Source organism: Bombyx mori, chromosome 9 (assembly GCF_030269925.1).
Source record: "Bombyx mori chromosome 9, ASM3026992v2".
Taxonomy (NCBI): domain Eukaryota; kingdom Metazoa; phylum Arthropoda; class Insecta; order Lepidoptera; family Bombycidae; genus Bombyx; species Bombyx mori.
The window spans coordinates 13,275,495-13,292,157 of NC_085115.1; the positions used below are offsets into that span (position 1 = coordinate 13,275,495).

General features: G+C 41.0%; 2 protein-coding genes across 9 annotated transcripts in view; both read left to right on the forward strand.

Annotated features, from left to right (window-relative positions):
- Nucleotides 1-9,614, forward strand: part of LOC101737082 (pyruvate kinase) — a 21,562-nt gene extending 11,948 nt beyond the window's left edge. For 3 of the 7 annotated variants that reach the window (XM_062669959.1, XM_004931121.4, XM_004931119.4), the window contains 6 exons: nucleotides 613-759; nucleotides 3,091-3,192; nucleotides 3,682-3,927; nucleotides 4,608-4,830; nucleotides 6,679-6,835; nucleotides 9,238-9,612. In XM_062669959.1, coding sequence (XP_062525943.1) covers nucleotides 613-759; nucleotides 3,091-3,192; nucleotides 3,682-3,927; nucleotides 4,608-4,830; nucleotides 6,679-6,835; nucleotides 9,238-9,250 — 888 coding nt within the window. In that variant the 3' untranslated portion in view covers nucleotides 9,251-9,612. Of the gene's footprint in view, nucleotides 1-612; nucleotides 760-3,090; nucleotides 3,193-3,681; nucleotides 3,928-4,607; nucleotides 4,831-6,678 lie in introns of all 7 variants that reach the window. The other 4 variants (XM_062669957.1, XM_062669958.1, XM_062669955.1 and 1 more) reach the window with 2 other exon arrangements.
- A 736-nt stretch (nucleotides 9,615-10,350) lies between these two features.
- The window catches only part of LOC101737651 (tropomodulin), a 102,562-nt gene continuing 96,249 nt past the window's right edge, over nucleotides 10,351-16,663 (forward strand). For both annotated transcript variants that reach the window (XM_062670205.1, XM_062670204.1), the window contains exon 1: nucleotides 10,351-12,158. In XM_062670205.1, coding sequence (XP_062526189.1) covers nucleotides 12,081-12,158 — 78 coding nt within the window. In that variant the 5' untranslated portion in view covers nucleotides 10,351-12,080. The remainder of the gene's footprint in view (nucleotides 12,159-16,663) is intronic.

The following is a 16,663-nucleotide window of genomic DNA, read 5'->3' on the forward strand; positions in this document are numbered from 1 at the left end:
GAAGCTATGAAAACCTTGGCTAACTAATGCAATCGCGACTTCAGAATGCTATGTATCTAAATGGGTGGTGACATGTAGGGGTCGACTCAAGGCTCGTCTGAATGACCATAGATAATACCCATAAATTAGTTATAGATAAGCAACTCAAGCACTCAACAAAAATGTTTACGGGCGTCGGCCACTAGATAGCTTCGCTTTGATTAGTTTCTCATTGATCCTGTAGATGGCGGTAACATATTACCTATCCTTTATTTTATTTTTAATGAAGGATTTTGTAAGTTTTCAGAAACCACAAATTGATAAAATTCATTAAATTTGTCTATAACAAACAAATAAAGACTTGTATGATTTTTTAATTTTCTGTGTTTAGTTACACAATAATTAAATGCCTTAATTTTAACAACATATAAGTTTAGGGGCATCCACTACAAGATGTCGATAGTTTCCATACAAAAAATATTTGTCTTAAAGTATCGCACTTTCAGGGCTCTGTTAATGACCTTCGAGAGAGAACGTTTTGACCCCAACGACCATATGTTCTAAAAGAAATATGCTCTGCCTATAACAACAGTTCAAACTTCCATGTCCCATGTGGTCTTGTTTTCCAAACAGGTTGATATGATTTTCGCGTCATTCATCCGCAACGGCGCCGCGCTGCACGAGATTCGCGGCATCCTCGGCGAAAAAGGCAAGAACATCAAGATCATCTCCAAGATCGAAAATCACCAGGGAATGGTCAATTTAGACGAGATTATAGCTGTAAGTGCCTACGTCCTCAGATGCTATGCAAAATTTGATTGCTAGGTAAATGTAATTTCTGCTTATCTATCTAGCTAATCTTATCTCACCGGAGCGGAGAGAAGCTTCACTAAAATCTAAAACATCATACAACTTACGTTCGTTTATATATGAGAAAACGTATTGAGTGTTTTGAGATAATCTGATAATCTGGTGGTAGGACCTCTTGAGAGTCCGCACGGGTAGGTACCACCACCCTGCCTATTACGGTGCGTTTCGGCTTGAAGGGTGGGGCAGCCGTTGTAACTATACTGAGACCTTAGAACTTCTATCTCAAGGTGGGTAGCGCATTTACGTTGTAGATATCTATGGGCTCCAGTAACCACTTAACACCAGGTGGGGTGTGAGCTCGTCCACCCATCTAGGCAATAAAAAAAAATGTGTTTAATGTTGGGTTCACATGATTCAACTGAATTGAACTGAACAAAAGTTCACCATAACCCAGCTATTTTGTTGAAATCCTATTTAGAGCGTTACACCGTATTTATTTTTAATGCCTTTTTTCACTAAAATCTAATACGAATACTTCCGTCTCAATTATTTTGTACTCTAAAACTCCCTATAAACTTCTCTTTGATTTTCGTACGTGGTACAATGAGAGCCTTACAAGTTGACGTTTATCTCCGACTAACACATGAATTGCTGAAGGTTTGGTAGGCTTAACGACATAGGAAAGATCTTCCATTGAGCGGGTGATATTGCTCGGTAGACCGACGGTCCGAGTGTTGTTGTTCGGAACTTGTACATATGCGAGCTTATCTTGAAAATGCGATAAGCGTAAATTCAGATTCAGTCATCTGTACATATTCCATAAAAACAATAAATTATCCAGACAAAAATAATAATAATTTGTATTGAAATAATTGACGAGTGCGTATAGACATATCTTTCGCAGTTACCAAGGAGAATAATCTTTATGGTTTCTTTAAAAAAACGCGATAGGCGACTGTTTGTTCGTGGTCATCGGACTCTTTTATCTTTCTTTTCCCAGATCTGAACTGCTGTTACGAGAGATTATTCGATAATAACGCGAATGATTCGTCAGTCTTAACTGAATAACATGAGACGGATGTACTCGATTACCGCATTAGATCGACCCTGGGTGTGCGAAATTGCAGTCTGTCTGGATCGTTCTGTTCTGGTATCAACCGGTTCAGAATGGATATCTCTCTGATGGGTTGAAGTCAGATTTGTATGCCTATGCAATTTAGATTAACGGTCACATTTGCTTGATTCTACTTTGGTGCCAGAAAAGACGGTATAACCTGATACGCCGAGCCAAAGAATGCGTTGTGTTTTAAGGGACTAGGTGGATAAACACCCTGATACTTTGGACCTTTAAGAATCTTTTGTGATAACCCCCAGTTTTTTTATTTCTGTACTAATCTCGGCGCCCTTTTTGATGCCCTTAATGCTAACATTGTCAGGTGACAAGACTAGATTGACGCTGCTTCATCTTCCCAGCTTATTTAAAAGACAAACTTGTACTCAGAAAGGTATACATAACCAGACGAATAATACTACTAAGACTCAACCTCCTGTCTTCGATTGATTATTGAATGCTTCGGAAAAATTACCAGTAAATAAAGTGGCAATTTGGAAAACATGTTCTGTTTGGCAATATGGATTAATAAGAGTTCTTGAGGTTTAAGTTGTGTGCCCAACGCACTCCAAATAGGTCTCTGGAGGAACCGAAACTCCAGCCTTCGAAGCTATCTGCGCAGTCGTACCTAGAGATTCAGATTTCAACAGAAAAGTATTGTTTGTAGTTCAGTGTGCTTAGTGCGAGTTTTTTAACGTTCTCGATAGCGTAAAAGTTACCTCATATTTGTATGGAATGGGATCCGGACTGGTGGTAGGAACTCTTGTGAGTCCACGCGGGTTGGTACCACCACCCTGTCTATTTCTGCCGTGAAGCAATAATGCGTTTCGGTTTGAAGCAGCCGTTGTAACTATACTGAGATCTATCTATCTACCTTATATCTCAAGGTGCGTGGCGCATTTACGTTGTAGATGTCTATGGGCTCAAGTAACCTCATAACACCAGGTGGGCTGTGAGCTCGTCCACCCACCTAAGCAATAAAAAAAAAAACGTTTGCCTACGTTTGCCGCTAGGGGCGCTGTTCCAACTGCATACAAAATTGAGTTAACTTTCACGCTATCGAGAACGTTAAAAAACTCGCACTAAGCACACTGGTCCCTAGGACCTGAGAAGGACTATGTTACAGTATGTACATAACTCTACTTGCAATCATTAATCGTGCTAATCTAATGTCATGAACGTGGTTACAGGAATCCGATGGTATCATGGTTGCTCGCGGAGATCTGGGTATCGAGATCCCTCCAGAAAAGGTATTCCTCGCCCAGAAGACCATGATCGCCAGATGCAATCGGGTAAGTCTCATCATGTCATAATAACCTGTCAATAACTTTTAATAGTTTCCAGAATAAAAAATAAGAACTACTGTGATGATAACTAGGTTGTAATTTAGTTTTCATATTTTAATAATGATAAAAATCAGGTGCTTTTTAAAATACTCTAGTTTTGTCGTCAGTTACCGAAAATAAACCAAATATCAAGGTATAACAGTAAGCATTTTCATGTTTCTTCTCTTACCACAGAACCTATTGCTGGCCCAGCTTTTAATTATATCGTTGCTAATATAGCAAGTCGCAGAGCCTACTATTGAATTGTTTTATTGTAATATCATTCTTAGTCTCATTATTTGTATATGGTCATTGCTACTATAAATTGATTTTAGATAAAAACAAAAAATACACTTCTGTATCAAAGATTTCAAGAAGGGAGAGAGTGAGCAAATCAGACCAGATTATAAGTGGTAATTCTTCAGGTTCATAATATTATGGTTTTATTTTCGCCAGGTTGGAAAACCAGTGATCTGTGCGACTCAAATGCTGGAATCCATGGTTAAGAAGCCCCGTCCCACCAGAGCCGAGATCTCTGACGTGGCCAACGCCATCCTCGACGGAGCTGACTGCGTGATGCTCTCCGGGGAGACTGCCAAGGGCGACTATCCTGTCGAGTGTGTTCACACCATGGCCAACATTTGCAAGGAGGCTGAAGCTGTAATCTGGCACAGGCAACTCTTCAATGACCTTGTGTCCGAGGTGTGAAGTTATTTTCTCATCGTCTTCGTTATAATTTACTGTATACTGGGATAGACTAATGGTACCCTGATGTCGTTTGTATTGTGCTATTCAAAAAGTGAATCAAGATTATGGTCACATAACTATAAGAAAATAGTAGGAGGTATACACTAAAGAGGAAAATTAGACGCCAGGTCATGTATCTATCTAAACTCCAGATTTTTTTCTTTTTATTTTTATTGCTTAAATGGGTGGACGAGCTCACAGCCCACCTGATATTAAGTGGTTACTGGAGCCCATAGATATATACGGCGTAAATTCGCCACCCACCTACCTTGACACATAAGTTCTAAAAGGTCTCAAGTATAATTACAACGACTGCCCCATCCTTCAAACCGAAACGCATTACTGCTTCACGGCAGAAATAGGCAGGGCGGTGGTACCTACTCGCACGGACTCACAGGATGTTCTACCACCAGTGATTACGCAAATTATAATTTTGCCGGTTTGATTTTTATCACAAGATGTTATTCCTTCACTGTGGAAGTCAATCGTGAACTTTTATTGAGTACGTATTTTATTAGAAAAATTGGTACCCGCCTGGGATTCGAACACCGGTGCATCGCTCAACACGAATGCATCGGTCGTCTTATCCCTTAGGTCACGACAACTTCAGAAACTTTGAAGATATGATTTCGCAGGTGAAGCCGCCGATCGATCCCGCGCACTCGGCCGCCATCGCCGCGGTGGAGGCGGCCACCAAGTGCCTGGCGTCGGCCATCGTGGTCATCACGACGAGCGGCAAGTCGGCGCACCTGCTCAGCAAGTACCGGCCGCGCTGCCCCATCATCGCCGTCACCAGGCACCCGCAGACCGCCAGGCAGGTGCACCTCTACCGCGGCGTGCTGCCCATCGTCTACCAAGGTACGCACCAACTGCCTTCAGTCCGACGAGCACTCCGAACGTGAGGTTTTTTTTTATAAAAATTCTTCCGGTTTGAGTTGATTGACCCGAGTCTTTTTTTTAGATGGATGAACGATCTCACAGCCCACCTATTGTTAAGTAGTGGTGGCTGGAGCCCATAGACATCTACGACATAAATGCGCACACTAGTGACGTAAGTCATTACGGATCTTCCCGATCCATTAACGGTGCTTTTAGGCACCACAACCACCGGTTACTGTCCTCGTCGAACCCGTCGCTTGCGACGAAGGGCTCGACGAGTGAATTAACCCACACACACAGTCCACTGAATTTCTCGCCGGATCTTCTCAGTGGGTCGCGCCGGTGGTAGATTCTGCGAAGCACTACTCGTGCAAGGTCAGTGTTAGCATCACTCCGGTTTGAGCCCCGTGAGCTCATCTACTAGTTAAGATTACGCTGAAATAGCCTCTCCAGGCGATAGCCTAGTCCCTTTTTTTTCTACCTAAGCTTATAAGGGACTTAAATTGGCGCAGATAGTAATTGGCAATCCGTGTGTGACTTACACATTTCTCTTCCCCTAAAAGGGAAAATATATAAGACCTTAATAAGGCCTGCCGTCTTGTTTGGATCAGTTTGTTGGACGACTAAAATGGCGGATGAAAGGCGATTGCATGCAACAGAGATGCGAATGTTGCGGTGGACGTGTGGAGTAACGAGAATGGATAGAATACGGAATGAATATTTTAGAGAAAGTCTGAAAATAGCATCGGTGACAGAGAAGCTGAGAAGTGCGCGTTTGGGATGGTATGGATATGTGATGAGACGAAATGAAAATGAGGTTGGTAAGATAGTATTAACTATGAATGAGGAAGGATATAGAGGAAGAGGTAGACCTAAGAAGAAATGGATGGATTGTGTGAAAGACGATATGTGTAAGAGGGGAGTGAGCGAAGAAATGGTATATGATAGAAGAGTATGGAAGAAGAAAACACGTTGCGCCGACCCCAGATGACTGGGAGAGGGGCAGGAGAATGATGATGAGTATCCGGCAATCCGATGTTTTTGGAGAACCGATCAGAATTTATTTCTTTAATTGCCGTGCAGACTCCATGAAAGTCAGCTGAGCGCAACTTCGTCGCACGTGATGTCATTTGGGGCCAGTGTGGAGTACAACACTTATTTTTAGTTCTCAGAGGCCAGGGAGTGCAGTTTGTTAGCTAATTTCACTCACTCTGGTCGAAATTGGAGAGACCTCCGAAAGGGCTATCCAGCACACGCGTCGGTCAAAAAAAATCCAAATAATATTCAAATTTCTCGTTTTTTTTTGTTACAATTTTATTATTTCCGACGATTCCAATATTTGAGGGTTCCCGTGGTCACGTCGACTATACTGGGTGTCAGGAGACCGCTTCCGAAAACGAAGACAGCCGATAGTAATAATGACACGTTTGATGGTGGAACGGAAAAAAACTCGGAACTGATTACAAAAAAAAACATATTTTTAAAGCGTTTTATTAGCATTATTTACAGCTAAATGAAACGACTTTCATAAAAAAATACATTACTTTATTTTTTTTAAAAAAACCAGCAATGAAACACAAGATCAAAAAAATGCATCGGATGCTCGGATCAACGAACGCCCGGGCGCGATCGCACAAATACTCATTCACAACATTTCTCTAAATAACCAACTTATCTACTTTGCCACTGTGCTAGTCTTTGCCTAGAATATCTGTCGCTTATGCGAAAGTCCACTGCCAAGGGTACTTATCGTCTGTCTTTGTTTTCGGAAGCGGTCTATACGTGTTAAGGTCGCGTTGTGATGTGGTAATGTTTGTTGTCGAGCAGAGCCGACGGCGTCGGACTGGCTGAAGGACGTGGACAACCGCGTGCAGAGCGGGCTGCGGTTCGGGCGGCAGCGCGGCTTCGTGCACCCCGGGGACAACGCGGTCGTCGTCACCGGCTGGAAGCAGGGCTCCGGCTTCACCAACACCGTCCGGGTCATGTTAGTACAGTCCGCATCCATGCATACCGACGGCCGAAAGGCTGTTTGGGTTAAGCGACAATTCGTTCGATACGGCACTCTTACTGCCGTGTAGGTCACCGGTGCCCTACGCGGCGCACTGAACTAATTATGTCGATTTCTGTTACTAAGCGCCCGAATTGCCTAGCTTTGCCTTCTTTTGTTTGTTAATTATGTTTTAGTCTTTAAAGTCTCTTAGAATTAAATTTATTCTCATTACCTTCGGCTCCATCTTTCACAGTCTTTGAATAATGATAAAAATCAGGTACATTTTAAAATACTCTAGTTTTGTCGTCAATTACCGAAAATAAACCAAACATAAGTATAAATATAGTCTAACAGTAAACATTTTCAATTTTCTTACCTGACCTTACCTTTCTCGCCTGTAATGAAAATACAAAAAACACATTTAAAGCCCTTATCACATATATTATGTCTCTATTTAAATTAATACATACATACTTTAACCAATATTAATATATTATGAAAGATTGAATTATTTCTCTTCATTGAATGACAAGTCAGTGAACTTGTCTAAGAAAACTCTTTTTAAACCTAATGACGTTTTTCTTTACACAAATACAGGGTGCTGTAACCTTAGCAATAAAACTACCCTAATTTAGATCGAAAATCAAAAATTATTAATTCACTAACTATTAATAATGTATTGTTTAGTTCATTGCCTATACGGCTGAACGAGTTGACGACACCACTAGTACTAAGTGGTTTCCGGGGCCAATATATATAACTAGTCAGGTCATAAGTATTGTCACACAGTAAAAACTTTTCTTTTAGAATGCTGGCCACAAAAAATTTTATTGAATTCGAATTTCGAATTGTTCATGAAAATAAAAATGTATACTTTTAGAATTTCACTCATTTTTAAATATGGAGTGGACGCTTAAAGAAGACCGTGTTGCAGTTATTGCGTTGCATCGTTGCGGTTACGCGCCAATTCAAATTTTTAACATACTGAAAATTTTGAATATAACCAAAAGATTCGTTTATCGTACCATCAAACGATACAATGAAGACTCTAGTGTAGATAACAGGTCAAGAAGTGGTCGCCCTCGGTCTGTTAGGACTCCAGCAGTGATAAAAGCTGTGAAGGCGCGAATTCAAAGAAATCCCAAACGTAAGCAGAAACTGTTGGCCCTTCAGATGGGGTTAAGCAGAACCACGGTGAAAAGGGTGTTAAATGAAGACTTAGGGCTTCGGGCATATCGAAGAAAAACAGGACATCGTTTGAATGCTCGTCTAATGGACCTGAGACTGAAGAGATGCCGCGCTTTGTTGAAGCGGTACGCGGGAAAAAAATATCGGGAAATTCTTTTTTCGGATGAAAATATTTTTACCATAGAAGAGAGCTACAACAAACAAAATGATAAGGTGTACGCACACAGTAGTGAAGAAGCGAGCAACCGTATTCCGCGTGTCCAACGAGGTCATTTTCCATCCTCGCTCATGGTATGGTTGGGAGTTTCTTATTGGGGCTTAACAGAGGTACATTTTTGTGAGAAAGGTGTAAAAACGAATGCAGTTGTGTATCAAAATACAGTCCTGACGAACCTTGTGGAACCTGTTTCTCATACCATGTTCAATAACAGGCACTGGGTATTCCAACAAGATTCGGCGCCAGCTCATAGAGCGAAGAGCACACAAGACTGGCTGGCGGCGCGTGAAATCGACTTCATCCGGCACGAAGACTGGCCCTCCTCCAGTCCAGATTTGAATCCGTTAGATTACAAGATATGGCAACACTTGGAGGAAAAGGCGTGCTCAAAGCCTCATCCCAATTTGGAGTCACTCAAGACATCCTTGATTAAGGCAGCCGCCGATATTGACATGGACCTCGTTCGTGCTGCGATAGACGACTGGCCGCGCAGTTTGAAGGCCTGTATTCAAAATCACGGAGGTCATTTTGAATAAACTTTAGTGTCATAAGAATCTATGTTTTGTTAAGTTCATTTTGGTATATGAATGGCTACATAATGAATAAACTTGTTTCAATTATTTTACATTAAACATGTGACAGAATTTATGACCTGACTAGGTATATATCGGTGCTGTCACCCACTTTAATACATGATGAGGTCTCGTAAGTCCCAAGTGTATAATACTTAAAAACGGAACGTATTACTGCTTAGCAGCTGAAATATGTAGGGTGGTGGTATCGTATGCCCGTACGACTTCACAAGACGTCCTCTAGTAATTAGTAATCCATCATTGCCTAAATAATTAAATAACTAAATAACCTAAAATGTAATAAATAAAAAATATGTTCCGTTTGGTTTTTATTATACGATTTTATATGAGTTTAATTTTTGCAATCGTCTATGCAATAAAAAAAAAATTAATAAAATCATTTCTTTCTTTATTTACAGTCAATTGGAATAATGACAAAGCTTCAAAGAAGACGAAAATCGGCATTTGTCCTAAGTATTAGTTCAAGTGATAACCTATTTACAACTTAGTTTTGTGTTTTTCCTTATTTAAATAAAGCGACTCGGTTCCTGCAAATAAATACACCATAGACAAAGAATATGTCATAGACAATTTTTTTTCTTAATGAATTCAACATTATCTATGGTCTCATCACAATGTCGTAATGGATATCAGTTCTATTTGTGAAACTAATTATTATATGTATAAAAGGAACGTATCTCGAAATTGTATATTAGTTATAGGCGTACATGTTTGTATGAATAATATATGTAATTCAAAGACAATGAATGTTGCGTAATAAAAATAAAATGCAATACCTCGTTTTTTATTTATTTTTCTAAATCCGCTTCTGAATAATATTAGTAGGAAGATACAAAAGTGATTTGGAGGACGTTATTGTTTAGATTAATGGATGAGCTTATGGCCCAGCTGGTGTTAAGTAATCACCGAAGCCCAAATACATTAACCACATAAATGCCGCCACCCACCTTGAGACATGAGCTCTAAGGTCTACAGTATTACGGCTGCCCCACGCTTCAAATTGAAACGCATTACTGCTTCACGGCAGAAATAGGCAGGGTGGTGGTACCTACCTGTGCCAACACATGACGTCCTACCACCAGTAATTCCGCAAATTGTAACTTTGCGGGCTTTATTTTTATTACACGATATTGTTCCTCACCTTTGTGAGCACAAAGGTGAGGTTGTGAGCATTTGTTAAGTACGTATTTCATTAGAAAAATTGGTACCCGCCCGCGGGATTAGAACACCCACACAGTCGCACCGCATACGAATGCATTCGACATCAACCTTTTAGGCCACGAAGACTTCTGATGTTTGAATTGTATATTGTTGATGTACAATGCAGCAAATACTTCGTTGGATCCTCGCGAGTGCAAGGAAATATTGTTTTAAGGGTCAAAAAATGAAATAATTTAGCGGTAAATATAGTGTCGGGTCTAGGTTAGGGATTTGTCAACATCGATCATGCATCTAAAAAAATTAGTATGGAGGTATTTATATTACTATATGTATGTTTATTCTTTGGGACGACGGTCAATATACGTATTTATTCTATTATAATTTCTATAGAATGAGTTTATCAACAATATCTGGGGCTTACTCTTATTTATCATCAGTACAGGCTTTCTTTGTATAAAAATATTCGGTTTTCTCTCAAATCGGTGTGAGACGGCATACATTGTAAGATCATATTTTTGAAGTGAAACTTCTTTAGGCGCGTTGAGAGTAAAATTTAACTCGCGACAGATTCGTTACGGCTAGAGTGAAAAGATACAATTTAGGACGAGCGAGAGTGAGAAAATAGACTGAGCGTCTCGCGAACCGCTCGACCATGGGAAAACGAGCTAGGTCGCTTCTCTTATACACATTCTGGTTGCGGACGTCGGCTACTAGATGGCTTGTTATTAGTTTTTAAAAAAAAAATATTTTTTTTTATATAATAATTTAAAATATCTATAAATGGTGAAGTGGTCGTTTCTCTTATACACAGCATTCCCTATTACAAGAGAAATTTGATTTAAAGATAAAAAATGAAGAAGACCACAACACTAAATACCGCAAAAGAAGTTTCACTTCTTTCACGTGCACGTGCACCAAGTTGTACGCGCAACATTCTTACTTTTAAAGCTATTTAGAATTTCACACAAAAACACAAATATCTAATTGCTTATTTGAAGAATCAATATTTTCTATAATATTTCTTTAATATTTAACATAATACTTAATATCAATGTTCCGAGACAGCCTTTGTGTAATACACGCGATGTTGACATTGTTAAGAATGATTGGAACCCACTTACTACCACTTGAGCCGTGAAGTTGTCATTCAAAAGAAATATATATTAATATGAAGTGGTTTCAAATTTCAATCATGATTAGGTATCACATGAAAATTTCGAAAATACCAACCATTTTTTTCGTAATCCAACAAATACGACCCAAACTTCTAAGCTACAATTCAGAAGTATTTCTGAACTTTCATTCTGCAATGCTTCATCATATCAAACTGACAATTGCGAACATGCAATCTGTCGAGCCCTCTCACATTGAATTGTCAAATATTAGCAAAAATATGATGGATTGGCTATTTATTCTTTCCTCCCGAAAGTGGATTAACCAAACCAATTTTAAGGCACCTAGATTAGACCCCATCTGTCCTGGTAAAATTCGAAAGGCCTCCGGGCCACCAGTAATCATTCCTTCATAAAAAAACCTAGATTGGACATTCTGTTTTTGCTTTCGAAGGCAGATTGTAATTGATCGTGCAATCGACGCGAATACTGGTGCTTTGTTTATTTAAAGCTAATTATTTATAGGTAAACAGTTTTGTCGTATAAAGGCACACAGGAATGCCTGAAATGTAAAAAAATAACATCAAAAACAATTCGCTTGAAAAACGCCACGCCCCAACACTAAAAGTACGTTTAAAAAAGGAATGGAGAACGTAAATAAGATTAAACGATGTTTTTTGGTTTTGTTTTGAAACATCTCCCGGGCGCGATGCAGCGCAGTCCAAGTCACGTGTTCGGAGCGAGGATGATAACAGGGCGTGTTTGTTCAGCGCCCCCGAGGTACCCTGGTCCCGTCGGAGTGTTCACAACGAGTGCCTGTACCAACACTACCAACCGGCCAGTAGTGGCAGGCAGTACACGGTGGAGCGAACACGCCGCGACTCGCCGTCGACTAAAAATAACCGCGTTCCTTTCAGTACCGCCGCAGATACCGCGCGCGTCGCTCGTTGCGTCCGCGACACGTAACCATGGCGGAGACTATCGAGGAGTCGTACGAGACCGCGGTCACCCGCAAGGTGGTCCGCACCAGCCTCAAGATAGAGGAGGTGAGGATCGACACACGACAGCTTTATGTAATGACGCCCGCGCCACTCAAATATAGCACCGGCGCGCACACGCGACGCTAGCGCCAGTCGCACCTGCTCACATAACAGATAACTCGCTTGACAGTGAACACGACGTAAACACCGCGAACGCACCTCCGCCCCGCCAGCTCGGAGCCGCCCGCTCATTTCGAACCCTGGCTTTAGAAATTCAACTTTCGAATACCCGCCTTTTAGTATACCGAAACTAAAGTTCCGCTCAGGAAAATAACACGCGGAATATATCACGGGACTCACCGTTTGAAATGATAGAGCGGCTTCGAAGGCACGCGAAGGTCCGTTGCGTATACGTCAGCAAAGGAAGTGCGCGAGCATCGGCGCACTTGTAACGAATTTGTGGCAAACTGGGATGTAAATAGAACTGGCGTTTGAATGAAAATTTCCGTGCCCACCTTGACGCGTGTGCATCGACCTGTCTCGTTTATATGGACACTCGACGTGCGACCTTGCGGCACACACGAACACAGCACACGATGAACTCTCACAACACTCACTTAGGTACACACTATTCCTAGTTTAATGAACAGGGCTTAGATTTCAATTGAAAAAAAAAACGGTGCGACATAATCGGTAGCGTGCAAGGCACTTTTCTTTATAGATTGCGAGCGGCTGCTTGATGTGTTTATTTAAAGGCGAGACTGATGCAGCGGGTCGTGCTATATTTACCCGCATCTAACAGACATCAGATAGATTTGACAGGGTCCATTCATTTATCGTTATCACTCGCCACGAGCGGGAACAATGAGTCTTCGATTCCGTCTCGACTACTGTTGGTTTCCAAAGCGCTAAATCCAATGGAAAAACGCGGCGTGGCATATTTTCGTCTTGGCTCCCATCCTAGTTTATCTGCTACATTACGATGTTTATTCACAATACGAATGTGAACATTAATGTGTGCGTCCGAGCTACTTGTGTTGTTTAGGTCTGTACTCATGATGCAAAGCTTATGTACCTGCATTAAGTCGTAAAAATTATTAATACTGAATGATGGATCGGTCTGTGTGTCGTAAACATCCCGTGAGAAACGGTTCAAGGATACGATATAGTTAAAAACATCACATCTCTCTATAGCATTGATAAATCTTACGTTATGTTTATCGAATTATTTGTTTTCGTGAAGACACGTTAAACAACGCTCGTGTCTTGGCAATTGGCTTTATTATTTTTGAGCTTCTTCAAAGGGACAGAAAATAAAACAACAGATCGGTTCGTGAACAGCTGCAATGTGACAAAAACCTGTAATTTATTATAAATGTTTTCTTTCGAAATAACAACAACAACATATTTTTTTTACGCAACAAAATAAATTTTACAGATTAATAAATACACGTGATATCTTTAACGAAAATAACGTAGGTATACGTATACTGTACATACCATTACTATTTTCATAATTTAAATTGGATTTTTTTACCGATACTCCTCGACTTGATAGTAAACACAATAAATCCCTTGTTGTAAACGTTCAGTGTTGTATTTAACAACCATGAAAGACGACGAACACGAAACAGACGGCTCAATGTGCGCAGCTAGATTCATAGTTGACTAAATAAATTTGATTTTGTGAATGAAAGTGCGGAGAGCCACACTCCTATTCAATGCAGCTCGGAGTGTTGATCCAGAAATTAATAAAAACAGAGAGATTTGTTGCTATACCTTTTTTATTCTTATTAAGAACGATTTAATTAAAAATAAAAAGTAAACTTAAAATAATGAAGGGAAGCGTAAAATGTGAATGAATGCGAATATACTGCGGATTGATAAAGATAAATATCTGGAATATTAGTGGAAAAAAAAAGACAATTATGTCAGTTTTTATTATTTAATAAAAATACTTAAAATATCTTCTATATTCTCAAAATTTATGGAAAGCTGAATCGATAGACAAGCAGTTCACTGTGTACACGTGTGTACATTCCCAGGTAATAGGGAAGTGCCTGAAAGATTCCTGCAAAACATGTCATTTTTCATTGTTACACTTTTTTCGGTCTAGTTTCTCAACCCGAGAACAAAACACTAACAAAAGCAATTTGCTAAGTCTAGCACCAATATCTATTGTTTAAGTTCATGTTTCTTGGACATACCCCGCTGTGAGCTGTTATGGATAAGACATTGGGTGTGTGTATTAATTTCGAACGATGCCACCATTTTTATTTCCATTGGCAACCGAGCATACCTGATGAAAAATAGGCACTATCGCTCAGGGACACCATCAACGCTGGGGACACAGCCAAGCCGCTGCTTACTGTAGAGGACTCTTCTCAAACCTCGTTTTACGAAGGACATATCATAGCGCTCGGGAAAAACCGTGCAGTACATTCCTAGGCCGACTGATAAAGTTCCATTTACAATCGTAAACATGTGTTCATGGATAGATCTACGTGATGATAAAAGGGCGTATTGGGTGCCTGCACAAGAATATACCACCATACTGCCTATCAGTGTGGTTAGTACGAGTTTTTTAACGTTCTCGATAGCGTAAAAGTTCATTCAAATGCATATGCAGTTGGAACAGCGCCCCAGCTGCAAACGTACACAAACGTTCCAACTCCATTCAAATTTGAGTCAACTTTTACGATATCGAGAACCTTAATAAGCTCGCACTAACCACACTGTTCTAGATTTGTGAAAAGCATTCAAGCGTTTCGGTTTGAAGGGAGTGAGGCATTTCGACCTCATGTCTCAAATCAAATAGAGACATTAAGTTTATGGACTCCGATAATCACATAACGACAAAGGATCGTGAGAAAGTCAGCTCATCTGGAAGAACAAAAAAACAGTTTGAAAAAATTTGTGGCTTCCTTCTGCGTCATCTCGACTCCGTCACTGCGACCTCGTGCGATGTCTTTTTAATTACTTTTGTAGTGCAGCGCATTTTATGTGGAAAAGCTTATTTTTAAAGCTACGTCAGCAATCTTCTTCTTTACTAAGTAGCTTGAGACTTAAAAATCCGAAAAAGGCTTTCTTCCATCTGCCGGAAATCTGTGTTATGAGCTTCTTCGGACACATCATGCGGTCTACCATAGATTAGCCAATTAGAGAAGCTCATGATTGTAGGTCGCATAGAGGGCAAGCGCGCTGTGGGTAGAACACCAGCCAGATGGTCAGATCTAATAAGAGAAGAACTTGGTGGTAGTCTGTACCATGCCGTCCATGCCACCCATGATCGAACACCGTGGAAGAACGTCACATGTAGTCGCGATCCTCAGCAGTGAGGGAACGATATAGAAGAAAGTTGTCTTGGGAAACCATTAGCTTGCTAACGATACCAGCCTAGTATTGCAATTGTATTTGGAGAACTTTTTTTTTAATGCTTGGTTAGATGAGTGGACGAGCTCACAGCCCATCTGGTGTTAAGTGGTTACTGGAGCCCATAGACATCAATGACATAAATCCCACCCCCCCCCCTTAGATATCAGGTCTCAGTATAGTTACAACGGCTGCCCCGTTACTGCTTCACGGCCGAAATAGGCAGGGTGGTGGTACCTACCCGCGCGGACTCAATAGGTCCTACCACCAGTAATCTAACGAACAGAACTACACTCATCGACATGGATCAAAGATTGCAGTGGCAGTGGGATGGCCGTATATGCCGTAGAACCGACGATCGCTAGATAGACGGGTCCTTGAGAGGAGCGTAGCAGTAAACGTAACCTGAGACGCCTCCTGGTGGTGGCCTCACCTCACCTAGGGTGTTTGGCAATAAGTGGATGGGGAGAGCTGAGGAACGGGTTTAGTGGTGTGGATTGGGAGAGACCTATGTACAGCAGTAGACGACTGTGGGCTGGTGATGATGATTTGTACATTCTCGATCCTGCGGACAGAATGGAAAGCAGTCGACGTCGCCACACACACGTCATTTCGGATCCTCCCGATCCACTTACGGTGCTTTTAGGTACCTCAAGCACCGGTCATCGTTCTCGTCGAACCAGTCGCTTGAGACGAAGGGCTCGACGAGTAAATTACACACAGACACAGCCCACTGAGTTTCTCGTCGGATCTTCTCAATAGGTCGCGTTTCCGATCCGGTGGTAGATTCTGCGAAACACGGCTCTTGCTAGGGTTCGTGTTAGCAACGTCGTCAGGTTTGAGCCCCGTGAGCTCACCTACAGTTAAGGTTACGCTGAAACAGCCTCTCAAGGCTCTCAGCTTAGGTAGGAAAAAATAATAATTTGTAAATTAAAGAGTTTCATTCATTTTGCACAAACTCGTACAGATCACTATGAAGACAGTAATAAGTTGAGACTCTCTCCGTGATATATTCACAAGTAGTGAGCACGTAACGTCCTGTACAAATAATTATTTAGCATTTTAATTATCGTGAGATAAGATCGGCTTTTCTGAGAAGAGCGTGGGCGCGTGAAACATGCGTGTAATTACTCGCCGATCACATGTGCTTTGAATCTTGTGTTTTGCGGTCTGTGAACTGAAAAACAGCGAAATATTAA